This window comes from Protomyctophum parallelum (assembly GCF_964188405.1).
Source record: "Protomyctophum parallelum genome assembly, chromosome: 10".
NCBI classification, from domain to species: Eukaryota; Metazoa; Chordata; class Actinopteri; order Myctophiformes; family Myctophidae; genus Protomyctophum; species Protomyctophum parallelum.
This window is the reverse complement of record NC_139704.1, coordinates 15,300,582-15,323,487: the sequence shown is the minus strand read 5'-3', so window position 1 is coordinate 15,323,487 and position 22,906 is coordinate 15,300,582. Positions and strand designations below refer to the sequence as shown.

The 22,906-nt window shown below is 42.8% G+C and overlaps 1 protein-coding gene across 5 annotated transcripts in view; it reads right to left on the bottom strand.

Moving 5' to 3' along the window:
• Positions 1-4,619: 4,619 nt before the first annotated feature.
• Positions 4,620-22,906, bottom strand: part of ltbp1 (latent transforming growth factor beta binding protein 1) — a 157,260-nt gene continuing 138,973 nt past the window's right edge. For all 5 annotated transcript variants that reach the window (XM_083774400.1, XM_083774401.1, XM_083774404.1 and 2 more), the window contains 8 exons: positions 22,572-22,733; positions 21,966-22,082; positions 20,173-20,301; positions 14,717-14,857; positions 13,273-13,467; positions 11,703-11,873; positions 10,480-10,629; positions 4,620-6,108 (listed from right to left, as the gene is read on the bottom strand). In XM_083774400.1, the coding sequence (XP_083630526.1) occupies positions 5,939-6,108; positions 10,480-10,629; positions 11,703-11,873; positions 13,273-13,467; positions 14,717-14,857; positions 20,173-20,301; positions 21,966-22,082; positions 22,572-22,733 (1,235 nt within the window). In that variant the 3' untranslated portion in view covers positions 4,620-5,938. The remainder of the gene's footprint in view (positions 6,109-10,479; positions 10,630-11,702; positions 11,874-13,272; positions 13,468-14,716; positions 14,858-20,172; positions 20,302-21,965; positions 22,083-22,571; positions 22,734-22,906) is intronic.

Below are 22,906 nucleotides of genomic sequence, written 5' to 3'. Positions count from 1 at the left end.
TGTAGATTGGATATTTTCGCCATCGTATTCGTACGAAATATAGTGGTTAATAGTCTACTGGAAGCCCCAATGGTCCCATGTTAGACCCAGACATGTTGTTTAATGTAAACTTTTATGATTCAAATGGCATCTATAGGCTTAGAAGATGGGATTAAACTTGGTTGCTAAAAATCGCATTTGAGTTATTAGCATAATATGTGACCATACCAATTAACATCCTAATTACTCAAATTGCTATATATTGCTATATTGCCTATAGATGACATTTGAATCATAAAAGTTTACATTAAACAACATTGCTGGGTTCATGAACATTCCAGTAGACTATAAACAGAGCCAGGCCATGCTCCTAATAATAACTGTCTTCTAAAAATCACACCCGTTAAGTGACCCTGGGCGATCTTATCATCAGACATCATACATAATTTTCTGGGGTGGCCAATCACAATTTGCGTCCTCACTTGTGTCTTAAATGTTTGTGTACGGTAGCCCCATATGTGCCCTCTCCCTACGCTCATTCTGTAGCTCTCCGAGATGAGGTCACACACTGGGCCCCTCCCACCGCGTTTCAGAAACGGCGCACGTTTCCACAATAAGCGTTTCTTATCCTTACCACACCATTAATCCAAAACGTGTATGGCCCATGCAGATTTACACTAATTCAAATTTAGGATCGGCCCAGAAAATCCAACTAGAGATTTGAACTGAGCCTTTACGTCCCGTATTTTGTCAGTCGCTTCCAATTAAGTTTATCAAGGAAGTTGAAAAGCTTTAGCGCCTCCCCGGCGCCTCCCCTGGTCGAAATTTCCAACTGACTTCAGTTCACTCGACATGCACGCGCACACGCACACTTCCTTGATAAACATGGAATCAAGCGATTGACAAAATACGGGACGTAGGCCTAAAGGCTCAGTTCAAATCTCTAGTTGGATTTTCTGGGCCGATCCTAAATTTGAATTAGTGTAAACCTGCATGGGCCCTACACGTTTTGGATTCATGGTGTGGTAAGGATAAGAAACACTTATTGTGGAAACTTACGTAGGGAGAGGGCACATATGGGGCTAAGGAAACGGTAGTAAAACGATGTACAAAACCCTCAAAGCTGCTGCTGGACATATAGCGCCCCTCAAAAACAAAAGTTCACAGGTGTTGCCAATCTTATGCACAAGCACAGCGCTCAGTTCACACCTCTAGCCATAGGCAGAGTCAATACTATACGTACTGTACGTTGCAGAGAGATTGGCAGTGCCAATCAACAACAACAGCACACAACAAAGCAGGAAGCAGCCTCCTACAACAACAACACGGTCCTCCCAACAGATAAAGGGATTTACCTCACAGAAAAAAAGCTGTGTTTTCATGGGATGGGGAGACACATTTTCATAATAATCCAAATCTCCCACAGAAAAAGACACTAGAGATAACAGAACAAATTCAAGGTATGCCAGTTGGAAATTAAACAATTGCAGCAAAGTTGATAGAAGGTACACTATTACACTTAGCAGTTAGAATACAATTTATCTTTCAAATGTGAAAGTAAGTGTGTGTGCGTGCGTGTGTGTGTGTGTGTGTGTGTGTGTGTGTGTGTGTGTGTGTGTGTGTGTGTGTGTGTGTGTGTGTGTGTGCGTGCGTGCGTGCGTGCGTGCGTGTGTGTGTGTGTGTGTTGTCTGCCATGGAAATACCTCCCCCATCTCTTCCAAATGACTTAACCGAGGGAATTCTGTCGCCGGGCCTTTTGTATTGTGTGAACACGGACTCTGGGTTGCAGAGCAGCATCTAATGCCATGTGAAACCTCTCGTCAAAGGCTTCATAGCAGCCCTGGGCCCATACGTGTCACTGTGAGAGTGCAGTGGGCGTGGTTTTCTCTTTCTGGTTCCACTCCACTGAGACCCCTTTGGTTCCCAATGGGACCGGTTCAGTTCTTTTTGGTTCTTAGTCCATGAGCCAGAGCTCCAACATTGGTGGGAAAAACTAGACCTATATTAAATAGTTTATAGATCAATAGGCTACAAGACAAGTAAATGAATACATGATAACCCTTCCACGGTAGTAGCTTTTTCATATTTTCGATTATTTCGCATATTTTCCTACAGAATGACTCATTTGCATATTTAAAAATGTAACATTTGTAATACAATAAATCATTGTCTTCATGTACTAAATTGGGAAAGTTTCATGGTGATAACAATCTAATATGGTTTTGCCCACTCAATTCATAATTAGCCCTTCACTAAGTCCCTCCCCAACCCATCCTTGTCCAATAGGCACGTTAGCAGCGAAGAAAGCTTGACCTGCAGTGCATAGCAACTGTTGCTAAACTATTTGATTTGGCATTGGACAATCGCTTTTTGGGGTGGGATTTAGTGAAGGGCTAATTAACGTTCCAATTTTGGAGCTATGGCTCATGGACTAGGAACCAAAAAGGACTGAACCGGTTCATTGGGAACCAACCGGTGGAAAAGGGGCCTGAGAGATTTACAAAAACAAATCTTAACCTCAGACTTCCCAATAACTGATAACATTGATGCACTTCCACGTCTGCCAAAAGTAGTGCATTGTTCCGTGGAAGAAAATACAAAATAATTAAGTTCATGTAAACAAAAGGTATCCTTCCTCCAAGTAGTACTGCTTGTCAAAATGTGAATTGCAGACTTGAAAAGAAAAGAATCCAAGGCACTCCGTCTTTGGTGAAAAGTTTAATTGTTTATTTGATGATGAGCAAGGCAAATAAATAACAGGACCTACGCGTTTCGACCAAAAGGTCTCTCAGGGTTAATCTGCTGATTAAGTTCATGGTCAGGGACCACATGCAATACCTTCACGGACCACCTGTTGAAAACCCCTGGTGTAGAGGGAAAAAAGGAGGAGGGGCTAGTGTAGAGTGTAGACCCCTGGGGAACTCCGGTCAATATAGCGTCCAGTCCCGCCCCCGACGAGACAAATCATGACAATAAACAAAGATTTCCGGGCGGAACAAATAATTAGAAATAAGGGAAAAAAAGGGCAGGGTACAACACGTTTTTTATTTGATCTTCTTCATCATAGGACATGCAATGAGTTTTGTCTATGATTTGCACAGAGAGTTCTGATGCATGGATTAGTGGAAAGCAGACAGTGGAGAATGGGGAGCGCTAAGGGGGGGGGGGGGGGGCAGGCAGGCAGGCATGCGCTAACATCATCACAATTTGTGAGCAACAAGAATGCAGCAACAACAAGGTCATAGGCCTATAGATGCATGGCTGGGCCCCCCCGACACAGTCTAGTTAACTTACTCTGTCCCTTTGTACACACAGCTTCACTGTCCCCTAATATCTGTCCCTGTACACACACTACAGCCACAACTACTGACTCAGAGTTTTTATGCTTTTTGGGTCAATCCCAAGGTCACAGGTGATGCGTCATGATCTGACTCTAACATTTAACCTCTAACCTGTGTGCAACTCTCCATCTCTACTACCGGTATGTGGAACATACTGAGAGACCCATCAGTCCTCTTAACTACTTGAGACTGGGAAATCCTATGCGTTGTTATACCTTTAAAACCGGGAAAGCATTTATTTTTTTAAATAAAAAAATATACTCGTCGGATGCATCTTCATGTCACTTGCTTCCAAATGGTACTATAGACTGTAGCTTTGCATCTGCCCATGTGAACGCAGCACAAGATTAGACTTCCTCACAACTGTGCAAAATACAGCATTGCTGAGCCAAGCAAGAACAGCTCAACTTGATAACACAACGTTACAATGAAATATCTCTACTATAATCACTCATCAGCCTTCCGAGGAGCAAATAATGTAACCCCAAAAAAGTTCTAAAGCTAAACCATTCAAATGTGATTACACAAAAATGCACCTATTGCTTAATGCAGTGGTTCTCAACCGTTTCAGGCAATCTACAAACTTGTAGATCAGCTTGAAATTTTGCCTGTCCTAGATTATTTGATAGTCTGTCCAATGTTTGACCAGTTTTTATAGTATAGTTGATTAGTTTGATGCAGTAATCCGGTCTTTGTGTGTGGGGTAGGTGGGGTCCCAACCCACAGGTTGAGAACCACTGGCTTAATGTATCATTTTATATTGGATTTTCTTTTTTTTTTGGTATTTATTAGGGATGTCTTTTTTTGTTCCCGATCCGATCCCGATACCAATACCGAATACCGATACCAGTGTTGTGATCTCGTGTTGTGTCTATAGCTATCTAGCTACAGTATATATCTCATGTTGTGTTTATAGCAGACTCCTCACTCAAATGTGCACTTGCAGTTTGGGCAACTCGAAAGCAAACTCCACATGCCCCAACACCTTATTTACCTGCCATGGTGTCAACCCCTTACCCCTGTGTCAGATTGGTGGTTAGACTGGCATATTCGCCGATACCGATATGACCCGATATGACAAATAAGGGTAGGCTACAGATACTTTTCCGATGCCGATAAAGTATCGGGACATCTCTAGTATTTATCCCTAGAGATGTAAACAACATACCGTATAAAAACAATCCACATAAATATACACATTTTGTGTTATCAATCTATCTATGTGGTTGGTCTCCTCCCATGAACAGTTGATTACTTATAAATTACACAATTTTCCACAATAAGGCTATGACAGGTCAGTCAGTATAAATATCACAATTTGTGATTTATTACCAAGGGGTTTAATATACAATGTAATATGAATATTCATACAAGAGCATTTTTTTTCATGTACAAATTACAAATACATCAACTGGTTTCTCCACTCTTCTGTTTAAATGTACAAAAGTTTACTCTCCCACCGCTGTCCCATAGCAGCTTTGCAACCTGGCAAGAACTCGTAGACATCGCAGTAAAAATGCAGATAAAAGAGAAGTATGAAAAAATAAGGCAAAAATCTTCATTTCATTCTCATTTCATTTCATTTAAAAACTAAACAAAAAAATAAAACATAAAATAAAAAACAATAATAATTGAATAACCAAGGGAAGGGAGAATGACTGCTCCACAGGGCAGGAAAGAAAGAAAGAAAGAAAGAAAGAAAGAAAGAAAGAAAGAAAGAAAGAAAGAAAGAAAGAAAGAAAGAAAGAAAGAAAGAAAGAAAGAAAGAAAGAAAGAAAGAAAGAAAGAATTAAACCTGCTATTGTCCAATGTCCCAGACACAGAGAAGTAGTTTGAATTGTATCATTATTACAAACAAAAAGGAAAAAATAAGAGCAAAACAAAGCTTATTTCAAGACATGAACAACTTCCTAGTTCAGTAACATGTACATACTGCCCTGGGGCTGAAACAAGCCATGGGGCTGAAACAAACCGGCTTCCAATATCGTCAAGAAAATCCTCCAGGGTGAACTGCAGACAGAAGGCTTGATGAAGGGAAGGATGACTATGAGGAAGAAAATTGGGACGGACAAGGGCCAAAATACACAACAAAAATAAAAACGGAGAGCTGGCTTCTTCACATAATTAAATATCCACACACATTGTTTTCCAACTGGGTAGAAAATAAAACTTAATCCCCCAGCAAGAGTCCATAGGGTTTGTCGTTGTGTTAACAGAGCAGTCAGTGCCCGTGTGAACACATAAAACTCCTGATACGAAATGAGAAACAAACTTACAAAAAGGAACAGACAAAAACATACATTTTATACAATGCTGCGTTTCTCCTCCCCTAAGGCACCACATATTAGATTAAGTTGAATCTTCATCTCAAGTAAATTACTTTTTTTAGTTTGTTTCATTTAGTGTGTACTTTATACAGTGCAGAGTATATGGGCTTGGATTAAATAAGTGTGTGTATGTGTGTGTGTGTGTGTGTGTGTGTGTGTGTGTGTGTGTGTGTGTGTGTGTGTGTGTGTGTGTGCGTGCGTGCGTGTGCGTGTGTGTGTGTGTGTGTGTGTTTGTGTGGCCTATATGAGTGTTTTTGGTGTGTTTTGTCCCCCCCTAGTGTTCGTGCACATTCACTGCCTCTGTCTGCGTGCTGCTGCTGATTCCGCCACACAGTAGTTGGGCTTTTCAGAGGGACTGAAGCCGGGCAGACACACACACTTGTAGGAGCCTATTGTGTTGATGCACTTGGCGTTCTTGCACAGTGACATGCGGCCGTTGAGCTCCGAACACTCATTCACGTCTGAAAGCAGAGGGAGAGTGCATGTTAAAAGAAAGTACTTAATTTATTTTATTTAAGTGAAAGTATCAATATTGGAATGTAGAAATTCTCTGTTACAAGTAAAAGCCCGGAATTCAAAATGTACTTGAGTAAAAGTACAGTATTAGCATCAAAAGTAAAAGTTATAATTTTAGGCACAATGTCCCATTTCAAGTTTTCAAATGTATAAAAAAAATCTTTTGAAAATAGCATCTCTACAAACTCACAATGCGTGAGATTGTAGATTGGCTATGTTCAAATGGCTGAAATGTATATAGGGCTGAAGTTGTTATTGTAAAATGGCGTAAAAGTGCAATATTTTCTTCTGAGATGTAGTGGCGTCAGGGGGGCAGTCAGACAGATATTTTGTGAAGCCACTAATGAAATCGGGACTTCCTGAAAGTTCATATAATGGCCTGTTGTTTTCATGTACAAATTACAAATACATCAACTGGTTTCTCCACTCTTCTGTTTAAATGTACAAAAGTTTACTCTCCCACCGCTGTCCCATAGCAGCTTTGCAACCTGGCAAGAACTCGTAGACATCGCAGTAAAAATGCAGATAAAAGAGAAGTATGAAAAAATAAGGCAAAAATCTTCATTTCATTCTCATTTCATTTCATTTAAAAACTAAACAAAAAAATAAAACATAAAATAAAAAACAATAATAATTGAATAACCAAGGGAAGGGAGAATGACTGCTCCACAGGGCAGGAAAGAAAGAAAGAAAGAAAGAAAGAAAGAAAGAAAGAAAGAAAGAAAGAAAGAAAGAAAGAAAGAAAGAAAGAAAGAAAGAAAGAAAGAATTAAACCTGCTATTGTCCAATGTCCCAGACACAGAGAAGTAGTTTGAATTGTATCATTATTATTTTACTCTGTTACAAGTAAAAGCCCGGAATTCAAAATGTACTTGAGTAAAAGTACAGTATTAGCATCAAAAGTAAAAGTTATCATTTTAGGCACAATGTCCCATTTCAAGTTTTCAAATGTATAAAAAAAATCTTTTGAAAATAGCATCTCTACAAACTCACAATGCGTGAGATTGTAGATTGGCTATGTTCAAATGGCTGAAATGTATATAGGGCTGAAGTTGTTATTGTAAAATGGCGTAAAAGTGCAATATTTTCTTCTGAGATGTAGTGGCGTCAGGGGGGCAGTCAGACAGATATTTTGTGAAGCCACTAATGAAATCGGGACTTCCTGAAAGTTCATATAATGGCCTGTTGTGGTGCTGTCATTGGGCCCAAAAAAACCCATAACTCCATAGAGCTCCATGTATTTGGGCCCAACTTCACCTAGACTGTATTACCTTAATAAACATGGTCATGCATACTTTCTGCTTCCAGTCACTAGTTTTTAAGTCTCATTTCCTTTTGGAAAATTATGGTCCCATTTATTAAAAAAATTACCATAAAGTCGCGTATGTTCTGAGGGGCGTGGCTACCGTTACAGTCTATGATCGGGAGCCACCCCCCGTTCGAGTCAAAATAAAAACCAACTAAGAAGAAGGGGCGAAGTCCCGCCTCGTTGTCTGGGCCAGCCAATGGCCATCTGGGCCAAAACGGATCTACAAAGATGGCGACTTACAGTTCAAGGACTGACAGGCTTCATTTTACGTCCATATAAGACCCGGAGAACGCTTTGTCCATATTTTTTACAGTCTATGAGTGGTGTAGAAGTAAAAGTATTGGAAATACTCAAGTAAAGTACAAATACCTCATAATTGTATTTAAGTACAGTACTTAAGTAAATGTACCCAGTTAGTAGTTCATTATGTCAACGTGTAAACAAGACAGTCTAATAACGGTGTGTCCTCCTTGTTCAATCTTTAGCCATCGTCTGTGTCGGGTGTAAACCTCATATGTTCAAATAGTCCAACAGCAGCGCTAGGATAAGCTACAGGGTGTGCAGCTACAGGGTGTGCAGCTCATAAATGAAGCACTGTTCAGTGACAAAGTCCCGCAATCCACAGAAAACCCAGTCAACCAGTGTGGTGACGGTCTACGTCTATTACTTTCTTCCAAGAACAAAACTACTTCACCAGAACAATGTTGGTCTAAGACAGGGGTTTTCAACTGATTGTGAACCAGGGACCACCACCCTGACTTAGAATCAACATGGGGACCACTATTGTGTTGGGTGGGGATATGGTACGGTGCACACCCCTTCTTGAGTTTTTTCTCTCCCTTTTTCTGTTGAATTTCATGAACTCCAACTTGTCAGTAAATGACTCCATGGATGGACTCATCATAGGTCACCAGCTCATTCAGTTCACGGTTTCTCAACTAGATTTCTAGTTTTCTAGAAACACGGTTTCTTTTCTCAACGGAAAGAACATTTAAAGCATTACTAAATGCATGGTCAGGGACCACATGCAATACCTCCACGGACCACCAGTGGTCCACGGACCACCTGTTGAAAACCCATGGTCTAAGACATTCTCTTAACGGAGTAGTTCACCCAAAAAACGACGTATTTTCTATCAAAGGCCCTTTGCCAACCCCACCTATAGGGTATGGGCACTGATTCTGTTCTGGAGGAGAGAACACGCCCACAGCATCCAGCGGGAATCAAACCCAGGACCTTCTCAGCGCTACCGACTGCGCTAACGTGCCCCGATTTTTTTGTTTTTGTCACATTCCGAAGCCAATCATTTGATGATAGGCGGTACTGACTGATGACACGGTCATCAAATTATTGGCATAGGAATGTGACAAAAAAAATCAAGGCTTAATGGGGTGTGTAATTGACAGAAAATAAGTAATTTTGTGGGTGAACTAAAGCATGATAACTACGGTCATATTGTAGCATGTATCGCATAGCTTATACACAATAAAGCATAGATGCAAAAGCAACACAAACACACAGAAAACTAGGACAATCCGTACATAAACACATGGAATGATACCAAGCGTACCACTCAGATGGGACGAACTGAAGAGTTTTTGACCTACTAGTGCGTAACAAAGCATAGCACAGTAAGTGGGCTGACCAAAATAAAATGGCTCACTTAATAAGGCTAGCGCATTGTTCGGCTCCAAACTCATTTTGCCAGCATACCACTTTAGATTTAAATTTGAAACACGGTGACGTGTTAGGAATGCAGACAGGCCAGCCGGGTTAAGGCTGATTGTGTTTCAGCGAGCAGCCGTGTCGCCAGTAAAGTGTACTTAACGGGTCAGCGTGTAATGTATTATTTGTGGAGAGCACTCCAGCTCACCTTGAAACTATACGTGCAGCTAATGGACTCAGGGCCATGAGAGGAGGGAGGCGTGGAGCCTCGGTACGCTTGACCGTATGGAGCGCACTGGTTCCCAGACTGGTGCTCGGGACCCATGTTTGGGTCTCGCAGACCAATTGCTACGCGAGTACATACTGTATCGCCTTTTTTGTGGCTTCCATTAGAACAATAGTAACTTTTCATTGATTAAATGGAAACCACACATATTAGTGTGGTTACCATTGGCAACCAGACAATAGTAATTGCCCAACTTTATTTATTTATTCTGTATAAACAGTTTAGGGTCCCTGTGATGTCATGTGGGTCAATACATCAGTGTGTGTGTTTGTGTGAGGATGAGTGAAGGGGAAACTTAGGTGTGGGCTATTTTCTTTATCATTATGGTTTTTGGTTTTCAGTATTTTATTGGACAACATCTTGCATGTTGTCAATCTTTTTTTGTGCACGGTTTGCTGCTAGCTAGCTAAGCTAATTGTTGGTATTTTCCTGGTACTGTATCTCAGGCGACCTTTGGTTAAAGCTAGCTGACCGATTGCAGTGGTGGAAAGTAACTAGGTACAATTCTGAGGTATTCTTTTACTTTACTTGAGTATTTCCAATTTCTAGTACTTTTACTTCTACTCCACTATACATCTTTGAGGGAAATATATAATATACATTTGAATACATGACCCTATAAACAATTTAGTATCATTTAGTATAATGTAAGGTTTTGCCCACTCAAATGGTACCTCGTCAGATAGCCTACAACAACTTCTGTGAACCGACTTCGCTGTAGTAGCCTTTTCATAAATTATATTTGTACTTGTCTGCTGTCGTGAAGGTTTATAGTTAGAGATATTCAAATTCCAGCTGTCTGCTGTCCAGCCTCTCCCACCCCTCACTAGGGAAAATTCCGGGAGGAAAACAGAAAAGGGGTGAGTTGTCCTGTTACCCTTTCTAGTACTTTTAAGTACATTTTGATGCCAATACTTGTATACTTTTACTCAATCTAGAATTCGGGACTTTTACTTGCAACAGAGTATTTCTATATTGCAGTATTAATACTTTTAAGTAAAACATTTAAGTACTTTATTCCTGTGTTTCATGCAGTATATGTGTCTCTTGTCCTACCAATGCAGGCCATTCGGGACATCTCCAGGGTGTAGCCGTCGAAGCAGTCACAGGTGTAGCCCTCGTGCACACGCACACACCGGCCGTTCTCACATCCGTTTAGAATCCCACACTCCTCTGCTCGCAGACCCTCAAACGCATCATATGGGTCTGTAGGGTAGATGGTGACAGACAGAGGGAGGAACATTATGTCACACAAGCTCCGGATGGAATAATTCATTCATAATCTATTCATATTCATATAGTCTAATTTGACACTACTGTAGGTTCCCTTGATTAATAAATGCAGTACTTAAAAATATATTAATAATAATAATACATAACAATACACTTTAGATGTAAATAAAAACACTAATTTGGCAGTTAATGAATTAATGTCATGGATTGGGTTCCCAATGAGTTTCTAGCCAGGGCAAGTATTCCATTGAAAGGGGGAGGGTTTGAAATGGCCACAAGATGGCAGCAAAGTGCTTTCATTGGCAGTCAAGTTAAAAGGGATTATTCACATGCTCCCTATTGCCTACCAGTACCAATGTAAGCTTTCTTTATGCAAAACATTTCTGCTCACTGCCAACCATGAAGGACAGTGCTTCAGTTATGGACTTAATCAGTTGACCACTCAGGCGTCTCTACTTTCTGGACGTGGACATAATTAATTATTGCCACAATTGATTATTGTGGCACTATAGCATGTACATTGATCTGTGGTTGAAAGATTGAATGGTCTTTGGCACCATTTCTTAACCATTGGTCCACGGCATAATTACAGTTCTATGGGAAAATGAAAAAAATAAATCAGAAATTAAATAATGACTCTTAAGGGCCTGGTATACTTAGTTGCGCACTGTGCTGTGTCGCACACTGAAAATAGAAATAAGCACACAACGCGGTGTGAAAAGTAAGTTTGTGTTTGTGTTATGCCTTCCTCTACTAAACATACTGTATATATTGTTGTGGGGAGGTGTGGCGAGGTGGTCCTTGAGGATTGTTTGAAATATGCTAGTTTTCACAGCTCAAAAAATGCTGAGAAGCGCTGGTCTAGGAGAAAGCTCTCCTGAGTCCTAACATATTGCATATACCCTTTATTACACTTAACTGCCGTGGCACACTGCATGTTCAGTCACTTAATACGAGTCTTTACAAAAAGTTCGGGTTTCACTGGGCTTCCCCTGTTAATATTAACACAAAGGAAATCAAAAGAAAAGAAATGAAGCACAACTCACTCTCCTCGTCCTCGTCCTCGTAAAGAGGCAGGATGGCCCGCTGGTCGGGTCGCTGTGCGCCATAATCTGGCCTGATCTCGTATTCGTGCACCGGGCTGGCCACCAGGGCATCGCGGCCGTACGGCCGGCGACCACCACTCAGAGGCAGGTTGCACATGGAGGCGTAGTCCTCTGGGAGAGACGAGGGAGATAAAGACATAACAGACAGAATGAAAGGGGGTCTGTGGAGTACGCGAGACAAAGAGAGTTGGGGAGAGACCATCACACTATGCAAACTGAACACAAAGCTAATGAACCACTTTAACCCCATTTTATTTTGAATGGGTGAGAATATAAAATGGATCTAATTGCAGATCAGCTGTTTTGAAAATAATTTAGTGGGATGTTTGTGGTTAAGTGGTTAAAAACAGTAAAGCAATGGGACAGCGAGGAAGAGCAATGTACGGTGAACGACGGATAGACTACGAGACAAAATGAGGTTGGCTATATCAGACGGGGATCCGCACAGAGGGGAGGACCAGCCTCTGAGAGAAAGATAGCAGATAGAGAAGGATGGGGATAAGTAGAAAATAGCATTCAGATAGAAGATAATATCCAGAGTCCTCCAGAGTGCCATAGCAGTAGCTTGCCTTTCTAAACACACTCCGATAAAGAGCATGGATGCAAAAAGCACAAACAGAGACTGGTCTCATGCTGTTTAATATATGCAGCAGCAGTCTGAATGTCAACCGTTTCTGAGGGGATTGAAACCAATTACAAAGCCATCACCATGCTTAGCAAACAGGGGAGGATTTAGGGGAAAAGTGAATAATATACTCTGGTTTAGGTACTAGAGACCAGCTCAGTGGTCTTGTGGTTAGAGTGTCCGCCGTGAGACTGGGAGGTTGGGGCTTGATCCCCGGCCAGGTCATACCAAAGACTCTGAAAAATGGGACCCAATGCCTCCCTGCTTGGCACTCAGCATCAAGGGTTTGGATTGGGGGTAAATCCCTGCGACATACTAACGTAAATGTCCAGGGAGAGTACTTGTACATCAAGCTGCCTAACGCTACAGAAACAGGAGATAGGCTCCTGCCCATGGCTCGCCAAGGCTTGCTTACTTGCTTAGGTACTAGAGAGCAACATACTAACTCTCTACTTGAGCCATTCCCTCACACTGCAACACATCCCCCCCCCCCCCCAAATAAAAACCCCCACACACACTCACACACACACACACGCACCCACGTGGTTTCCTGTCTCGGCAGGTCAGTGGGCTAACGAGAGCAGGTGTGTAGGATTAGAGAGGAGACTGTTCAGAGCATAAGTGATTATATCCTTGGTTCCCACAATGCTCTTGCCAATGGACAAGGGGAGCAGGTTTCAGGGTGAGTGCGTGTGTGCGTGCGCGCTGTGTGTCGTTAAACAGTCATGGAGCATAGACAGAGCATAGAAGAGAATGACTTCCAACAGGTCATGAATAACATTCAGACCTATGCGGTGAACAGGTCAATCACACACAGATGCACGGCGCCACCACGCACACACGGAAACGCTCAGACTAAAGCTGTGTGTGTTTTAAGTAGCCTACCAGTGTCCTTTCGTGGACAGAGGGCACACTCCCTCACACTTCCTATGCCCCAGCCCTCTCCGTACAGGCAGCAGCACTCCGTGAAGGTGGTCTTCCTGTTGTTGGGACCCAGCGGCCGTGTGCATGTGTAGGTGTCTGTCACTGTCTGCCAACAGATGCCCTGGTAGGCTATCTGTTCTGTCTCACGATGCTGCTCTGCTCACACACACACACACACATACATGTACACACACACACACACACACACACACACACACACACACACACACACACACACACACACACACACACACACACACACACACACACACACACACACACACACACACACACACACACACACACACACACACACACACACACACACACACACAGTATGTTAGTGATAATGCATATACAGTAATACAAAGACAATATAAACAGGCTCAGTAAGTAATCAAACTTCCACTTCAACAGGAAATCCAACGTTATGTCTGCAGGATAGACAGGGTGCAAGCCAGACACAAACAGGATCATCCCACATTACTGTACATATTAAAGGACCGTGCATGTTTAGGGCATTGCCTCAGTACACTTGACAATTTAATTCAGCGCACAGACTTTCCAACACAATAAATATAATAAAGTTATTATATATATATGTGTTTTAATTTGTTTTAGCCACTCAAGCCCCGCTCTGCTTATATACATGCATGAACTTTTTGTACAGCTAATAGAGGCTGTACGCCTAACATTCTGGCCTTGACAGCCCAAGTCTCTATCCTCTTTCTATCTGCAAAGTTTTAGTCTCATAGAAATCCACCGTAGACATGTTATGAGATACTTTCTGTCAAGATAAGTTTTCGACGCAACGTCCTGCTGCCTCCTGCATTATGTGACATTTAGACACAGGTGGTAAGCAGGACCATTGCGTGATTTCCCATGAGCGCTTCCAAACACCAATGCTCCATCCTGCTCAATGTTTTGCCACTCAGACTAGATGAGGGGGGCGTGTCCCGGTGGAAAAGTGATGCATGTGCATACTATCTATAACGGATCTACATCTGATTCCTCCCAACCGTTATTTATCAAGGGAAGCTTTGTTGGAAAATCTGTACCTTTTCGCAGCAACCTGTTTCCTCCTCACTCTCACCTGGGACCAGTGGACGTGTGCCACTGTGTGTAAACTAGTATGTTTTATTACCATGATCATCAATGTTTCTGATGTTTTTACCCTGCCTATGTAATGCTCTGGATTAGAACCCGGTTCTCCCACGTGTAAAGCCAACATCTTAACCACTAAACCAAAAGGAATTCCCTATGACTCGGGGGAGATATTTAGACTTTCAGGCCATCAGGCTGATGTTGTGAGCCACTCTGCTACACCTACAGTAAGGGGGGGGGTGCTGCTGGGGTCTCTAGACTTCTAGTTCCATGGGGTCTGGGTTAGTGAGTGTTCTCTTACCAGCCACCTCAGGGGGATGAACACACTGGTTGCTGCTGGGGTCTAGTACCATGGGGTCTGCACAGAAACACATGTAGGAGCCATCCGTGTTCAGACACTCTCCCCCAACGCACACAGACTCATCCAGACACTCGTTGATATCTGGGAGAGAGAGAGCAGAGGAAAAAATATTAAGACTTTTTTGTTGGAACTAGTACCTTCCTTTACCCAGTATGGGGTTTAAGTGGTTAAGACCTTACAGTAGCCTACAGCCTACACCCAATGATTATTTTAGCTGAAAAGTCATTAACGTAGCCAATTTAGACCCACTCCTTTTAAAAATGCTTGCACACAGAATAATAACAGTAGCAGCAGAAACACACTTCCAAAAAAGGACAGAGACCAATAAATTGCATTTCCACCCACTTTGGTGTAGGTGGACAATGTGTTTATCAACGAGCCGGTGATACAGTCCAATTTTACACTTAAGAGTTCAACTAACACTGAGGAATTCTGCTGTGTATGACTTAATTACCGGGACAATTCAATAACCGGATAACTCAAGAATTATTTGGTGATGAAATACTCTTGAAATATAACTCATCATTTTACTGTTGTGTTTTCTTTTTCGGGCACGTATATTTATGTGAAATGAATACTGCAGATATGCATTACTCAAAATCTAGCCAGCATACTTGTTATGCTTGAAACCTCGTGGCTATAACTGCTGAGGATATGAATATAAAAAAAAGCACATATTCCTAGAGAACTGAAATAGTCATAAAAACATCTGCGCAGTACATACACGGCCACAGGCCGGAGCTGTGGCGGTTTTCTTAAATTGTATTATGACTTGTGAGGCCACGCGTAACGCGGACCTCAAACCGTTGCCCACACCAGGCGAGAGCCAAACCTCTGCTGAGCCTTGCTCTCCACCCAGTCTGTCCGCTTTTTTACAGCTTGGCAAAGATGCCAATAAACAGACTTTCTCTTTACTTTCTCACTTTCTCCATATTGGCTAAAGGCCAGTCAATGAGGGGTCATCAATGGCTTCCCATTCTCTGAACCAAGCCCCCAGAATCGTGGTAGAACAGCGTAGCTGCCGTCGCCTGGTGGTCAAATCTGGGATTGCAAGACTTCTGCATTTATTGCACTTGCTTCGCACGCACGCACGCACAGGACACACAAAGGACACACAAAGGACACACGCATACAAAGGACACAGACAGAGACGGATGCACTCGTTTTTTATATTGGTAGCCAAGCTGTAAATGACATTTCATGTCAGTCTTGTTTACTCTAAAGCCTAATTTATATTCTTGACACCAAGTATGAATGAAACACTTAAACCATATTATATGCCTCGCCCAGAATAGGGACACTAGGGTTCATGTGGTTAACTGGGCATGCCATTGTGTATAACAAAGACCAAACGAATACCAACACGTTGAAAAGAGCTACAAAAGGAAGCGAAGGGGTTCGGCATTCAAAACAAGGCCTTGATTTTGTTCTTGGAAGCTCAAGGCTCTTGCTTGTGTGGCGCAGTCACTCCAGAAAGCCGCAGAGCTGCCGCAGAAAACGAGTCGAGGTAACAGAACTATTTCTGGAGCGGCGGTCACTTCACAGCTGCACCGCGACGACGACACAGCTCTGGAGCGCAAGCACATGATGTGACGGATGTTACCCAAAAGCACATAAAATGTGTTACTGTACATATGTATTTCCCATTTGGGGAATTAAAATAAGCCTGTAATTGGCAGAGCCCTTACAGAGCCCTTACGGCTTGTCATACTGTGTGAACGTGTATTCCTTGTTGTATAGTACAGTACAGCCCTGTGGCCGGACTGACTCAAATGTGTGAAATTAATATCCACATTAACCGATTAAGAGCGGAGGCCCATCGTACAAAGTGTGTGTTGCTATAATCAGTGGTTCTCAAACGTTTTCCATGTCAAGGACCTCCAGAATTATATGCATTTTGCTACAGATCCCCATCTCAAAATATTTTGTTCCAGGGACCCCTAGAAGCAAATATTTGAGTTAAAGGTTCAACGATTTGGCCTGGGCTCGTGGCTCAGCGGTACAGGCACCTTGGCCGGCAGAGTCTGGCAGTGTGCAGCGGGTTCGACTCCCGATACCGACGGCCTTTACTGCATGTCACTCCCCCATCTCTCTCCCCCATTTCCTGTCAGCCTACTGTCTGTCCCTCTATAAAAAATATTAAATAAAGGTGAAAGACAACATTTGAAAGGTTCAACGGTTTGAACACATTTTCACGCTTAAAAAAATAAGCTCATAGTGCAAAGTGAGAAAGTGACGCACTATGAGTTTGTATACTGTATCTGCTATTTTTGAATAGTCAACCAATGTGCTATACTGTATGTGTATATATATATATATATATATATATATATATATATATATATAAAATGACGCAGATATATATATATATATGAATATATATATATATATATATTATATATATATATATATATATATATATAAAATGACGCAGATGCTGTCCTGGTTTAAATGGTTTAACTGCTGTTCTGTGCTTGCTGCCCTGCCCCGGTCACTTCCTGCCCCAATAGGCTGTCACTAATGTTGCAGAACGTGCAGTACGCCCACAAGGCCGGGGTGAGAGTGACCAACAGTGACCAACAGTGCTGTAGCAGCAGTGGGCTCTATTTAGTTCTGGTCATGGTCACTAAATGGAGAGATCATGTGAGACTGATCTGAGGTCAGTGGTTGAGAGGTAACACCCTAATGACCTCAACAGGTTTGAGAAATGTTTCCTATACGGTACTAGATCTCTAAACATATGATATAGACTGCAGATGTACTGTATGTGTGTGTGTGGTGCGTGTGCATGTGCATGTGCGTGTGTGTGGGACTGAGAGGTACAATTCTGGTAAAAGTATATAGGTCTTAAGGACGGCAGACTGCTAGGGGAGCGCTGCCGCTTTGGCATGGGGGGTCAGATCAACATATGGAATTAATTCTGTACTGGCCATATATGGAGTGTGTCTTGATCTTGACTGAGTGTACAGGGTTTGATTGTCACAATCCGTGACCTGTTTTGTCACCCTACTGTGCTTTCTTATGTTCCTGGTTTCTTTGGGGTTTTTACTTTACTTTTGTGTACCTTATTTTGTAGTATCTAGTGTCTTCATGATGTCACATGATGTCACGAGGCATGACCATACAGTATATGGAGGCATGGGTGGACTCTGTGATAGAACCAATTTCCCTCTATGGTTGCGAGATCTGGGGACCATTAGCAAACCATGATCTTGAAAATGGGATAAACACCAAACCGAGACCCTACACACAGAACTCTGCAAATCCATGTTTTCTCATGCCAATAAAGCCCTTTGAATTTAATTGGGTGGGACGGACGGACGGGAGATGCATGTTTTCATAGTAAATGCGACCTATGGTCGCAAAAATGCACATTTTCATAGTAAATGTGACCTGCGGTCGGAATTAATTGATCCTCACTAATGCTCATTATAGTATGGTACCATTTTATCATGAACATTAGTGAGGAGTGGACCAATTATATGAAGATAGGTTGCAAATGGGTGAAGTCATCCTTTAAGTGCCACACTTCACAGACAGCTGCTTTGCTGGGGGGGCTAATGATGCTTATTGCTATGGAAACACAAACCAGTACATATTCATCTCTAGCAGATGTGTGTCACGGTCGCCGTCGCTCACCGAGGCCCCCGTAGATTGATGACTTCCCGTCCTGTGTTTGACATGTGTGATGCTCACACACCTTTACGTCTTACCTCAGGCACTATGTGTAAATGTCTAGATCATTTGTTTGTTTCTTTGATTGATCTCTCGTCCCTCTTAACACAAATAACAAAAACGATACAACAAATTTCACCCAATTTGTTTTTACAAACCTGTGACACGACGATAAAGCTGATTCAGATTTTTTGCTATGAATGGAAAATGTTTGATCTGAATTCTGTACATTTATTTCTATGGTATTAGTTTCACAGTACTGAGAATATACAATATAAAACAAAACTAACATGTACCAGTAAGACGCCCTGAGGGCGAGAGGCGAGGTCGTGCTAAAACAAGGTATGGGAATGCCCATTATGGACCTTTTTTTTGGCTACGTTTGAACAAAATCTTGAAAGGGTGAGAACTACTGATTTAGAAGGCATTCGTATAGAATCGGCCTCAGGTCTTAATGCATGGGTTAAAAGTAAAATACTTAAAACAACTACAAAAATGTGTGTTCCGCGCGCGTGCATGTGTGGTGTGTGCACGTGCGTGCATGCGTCTGTCTGTGTGTGTATGTGTGTGTGTGTGTGTGTGTGTGTGTGTGTGTGTGTGTGTGTGTGTGTGTACTGTGCCCAGAGAAGGTGGTTCAGGGCCAGGCCATGTGCCAGGCCATACTCAGTGAGAATGCTGCTTTTGGTTGGTGCTGCAGAGGGCCTGGTGTTTTGGTTGGTGCTGCAGAGGGTCTGGTTGGTGTTGGCCTCTGTTGTGACCACAGTCTGGCTCCTCACCCTGATCTGACCCCACACACACTAGCGGGCACTAACTCACATGCCCGACCCGCGCACACACCCGTCGGGGACACACATACCGTCAACTGGTGTTGATGCAGGTCATCATTTTCAATCACATATACAAAAACACAACACATGATATTTTGTGCTAGCTGATAGTTAGCCGACAATAAAACAAACCAAAACACAACCTCTTCAGAGCGTAACAGTTTGTCTTTTCAGTTTGTGAGTGTCATATCGCGTCATGTCCATCTTTTGTTATTATGAAACTATATATCTTTATCGCTACCAGGCCGAAGGCCGGAGAATATGTTATCGCTCCTGTCCCACCATTCGTTCGTCCATCCGTCCGTCTGTAATCTCCGGCACCGCTGGAGCGATTAGTGTGAAACTGTGTACACACGCTCCCTGGAGGCCAGAGCTGAACCTCTGCCACATCGTTATAATTATCTATATATATAATTATCGTTAGAGCTCCACCACAAGGCAAATTTGCGCAAAACACATTTTTTGATATTACTTCTATAGATTACAGATCTGTACACATTATTTCTATAGTCATGCATGATAAAATTGGGTCGGTCGACAGTTTTGAACAAAATGCCTCAAGTCATGCGTTTTTCTTTTGCAAAACACACCTTTTGCTACTACTCCTACCAATTTGGTCCAAAACCAAAGATGTATCAGTCAGATTTCTTATAATCCATTCCAATTGGCTATGATTGCCTTCCAAACTTCGTTTTGTACAAAATGCCACAAATCATGAACGTGACCTGGCGGAGACCTGGGATGCTTCCTTGGGATCTGTCCTTGGGTGCACACTTGTTTTCACTCCACAAAGGTTGTAATTAACATACAGATTAGACAAAATAAATGTGTATTCAACAAAATGACAGCACAGCTTTACCACTTTACCGACGCCAGCCTCTGGTTGACACTCACCTCTGCACTCCAGCTTGGCGGGGTCGTAGTCCTGTCCGGTCTTACAGTAGCACTCATAGCTTCCCAGGGTGTCCAGGCAGAAGCCTCCCTTGCACACCTCCTGCCCAAACAGACTGCACTCGTCTGCATCTATACATGCAGAGAGAGAACAGCACAGTTAACACACACAGACAGACAGACAGATACATCAACTCACGTCTCCTCTGGCACAGTGCCTCAAATCATGCGTGGCTGTTAAAATAATATCCTTCATGCAAAATAAGATGAAGACGGAACTCACTCACTCACACACACGCACGCATGCACACATACATGCGCACAGTGCAATTTGACAGTGCTCCACACTCACACGTGCTCACACGTGCGTTGTGTGCTTTGGTTTATCTGCAGGCTACACACATGCATTGCACACACAGATCAGATGAAATCGTGCATCTAAAATTCGCACATAAAGCATGGGAATCTGATGTGTAGAAAGGAAGTAGGTAGGGGTGAGTCAAAACTGAGGAATAATTATGAAGCCTCGGGACAGTTTCAATTCGCCCCGAGGCTGTTGACAGCTAGGAAAGCTTTGAGGATAGAACCATCAGTTTTCAGTTACAGTACAATACTGTGTCTACTTTGTGTATGTCTACTTTGTGTATGTCTACTGTGTGTGTGTGTGTGTGTGTGTGTGTGTGTGTGTGCGTGCGTGCGTGCGTGCGTGCGTGCGTGCGTGCGTGCGTGCATGCGTGCGTGCGTGCGTGCGTGCACACACGGTATTTGTTTGTGTTTCCACTACTGGTGGGTTGGTGTTTACACTGGAGAACATGATCTGTCATGTCTGTAGCTCCAATAATCGAACAGATATTCTCGTGGATGCAGGATATTTTCATTTTAACATATTTTTTATAGAAGGAATGTCACAGGAAAGGTAAGGAGTGAGTAAAAGAAACCCTTCAAGTTTTCTGAAAAACAAACTAAGAGTGCATAGACAGTAAATAAGAAGGTACAATGAAGAGAGCAAAGAGATGGGAAAAAAGGACAATCATGGACGGGATAAGAATATTATAAGCAGGCGGTATGTCTGTTTTGTCTGTCTCGCACGCACGCATGCACGCACGCACACACACACGCACGCACGCACGCACGCACGCACGCACGCACGCACGCAAAAGTAAGTGGCAGTGATAGGACAAGTAGGGAAAGGCATGAGGGGAGACCAGAGGAGAGGTGAGCGCAGGAGGAGATGATGTCTATTCAGTGTGTGCAGTGTGGGGGGCTATGCACTGCAGCATCAGCTCTATGGCCCCTTTTACACCAAAATAACTTTGGCTCTAGAACTGGTTCAGTTCTACATTCTTGGTGCTTTCACGGAACCGGTGGCCATTTTTTGGTTCCAGTTCCGAAACAACTTTTAGGGTTCTGAACCAATTAATTTTCAGTGGAAACACTCTGAACTGGTTCAATATTAGGCGGGAAAGCAAGTATACTTTAAATTCCTAATCATCAATTAATAAAAACAACAATAAAAACATAATTTAGGCCCTAAGTTGTAATATTGCCCCGGCCCACAAGTTGGGAATCCTTGCAGCAGATGACACCTCGCTGCAAAATGTAAAAGTTCGGTATTTTTCCAAAATCCGAAGATTGTCGGGAAATGTATTTCTGGTGTAAGACGTGGTTTTATTTCTTACGGTGATTTTCAGTGCTGTAACAACTGCAAAGTAGTTGTATACAGTTCCATGTTAGACCTTGTTCTACATGTTCAGAAGGTTCCCTTTCAGTTAAACATACTGTACACACATACACACCTTTGTAGCATTCAGCAGTGTTCAAGCCTCTGTAGCACTCAGCGGGGCTCACTCCATACACTGTTTCTCCAGTAGGGATGGACCCTCTGCCAGACGGACACAGTTGGTTGAACTGGTCTGAAAGGTGAAACATGGATTAGATAGAGGTACCAACTGAGTCAGTCAACCAGGTCTGTAATACAAGGAGATAGAGGTACCAACTGAGTCAGTCAACCAGGTCTGTAATACAAGGAGATAGAGGTAGCAACTGAGTCAGTAAACTGAGTCACTCAGTAGACAATAGTCTTTTATCACAATATCAAACTTTATGTTCCCGCCAAATGTAATGTTGTAAGATCATAATGGAGTATTCTTCATGGGCAATCTGGCCATGGTACTTGTGCCCGTTATGAATCTGTATGTTTCCTGGCCGTTCTGCCACACCCGGCGTATCTGCTTCCTCACCAGTTCCATTGACAGGACAGCAAATGTACGTTACACCACTATGTGCTTCCTCACCAGTTCAATTGACAGGACAGCAAATGTACGTTACACCACTATGTGCTTCCTCACCAGTTCAATTGACAGGACAGCAAATGTACGTTACACCACTATGTGCTTCCTCACCAGTTCCATTGACAGGACAGGGGTGGACCTCACAGTTGTCGCCCCAGCCGGCTCCCAGCGTGCAGCAGCACTCCTCCAGGGTGACATGGCTGGTCAGCACGCTCTCACACAGGTTCTCATCGTTCAGACGGTAGTAGCACTCTTTACGCTCCACTGCTGACACTGTGGGGACAGACAGACCGACAGGGAGACATAGAGGGACAGACCGACAGGGAGACATAGAGGGACAGACAGGACAAAGAGACAGACAGGGAGACATATAACTTGAAATTAGACATTCTGCATAATGAGTAAATCGATGCCAATGCTTTTGTACCTTTACTCAAGTACATTTT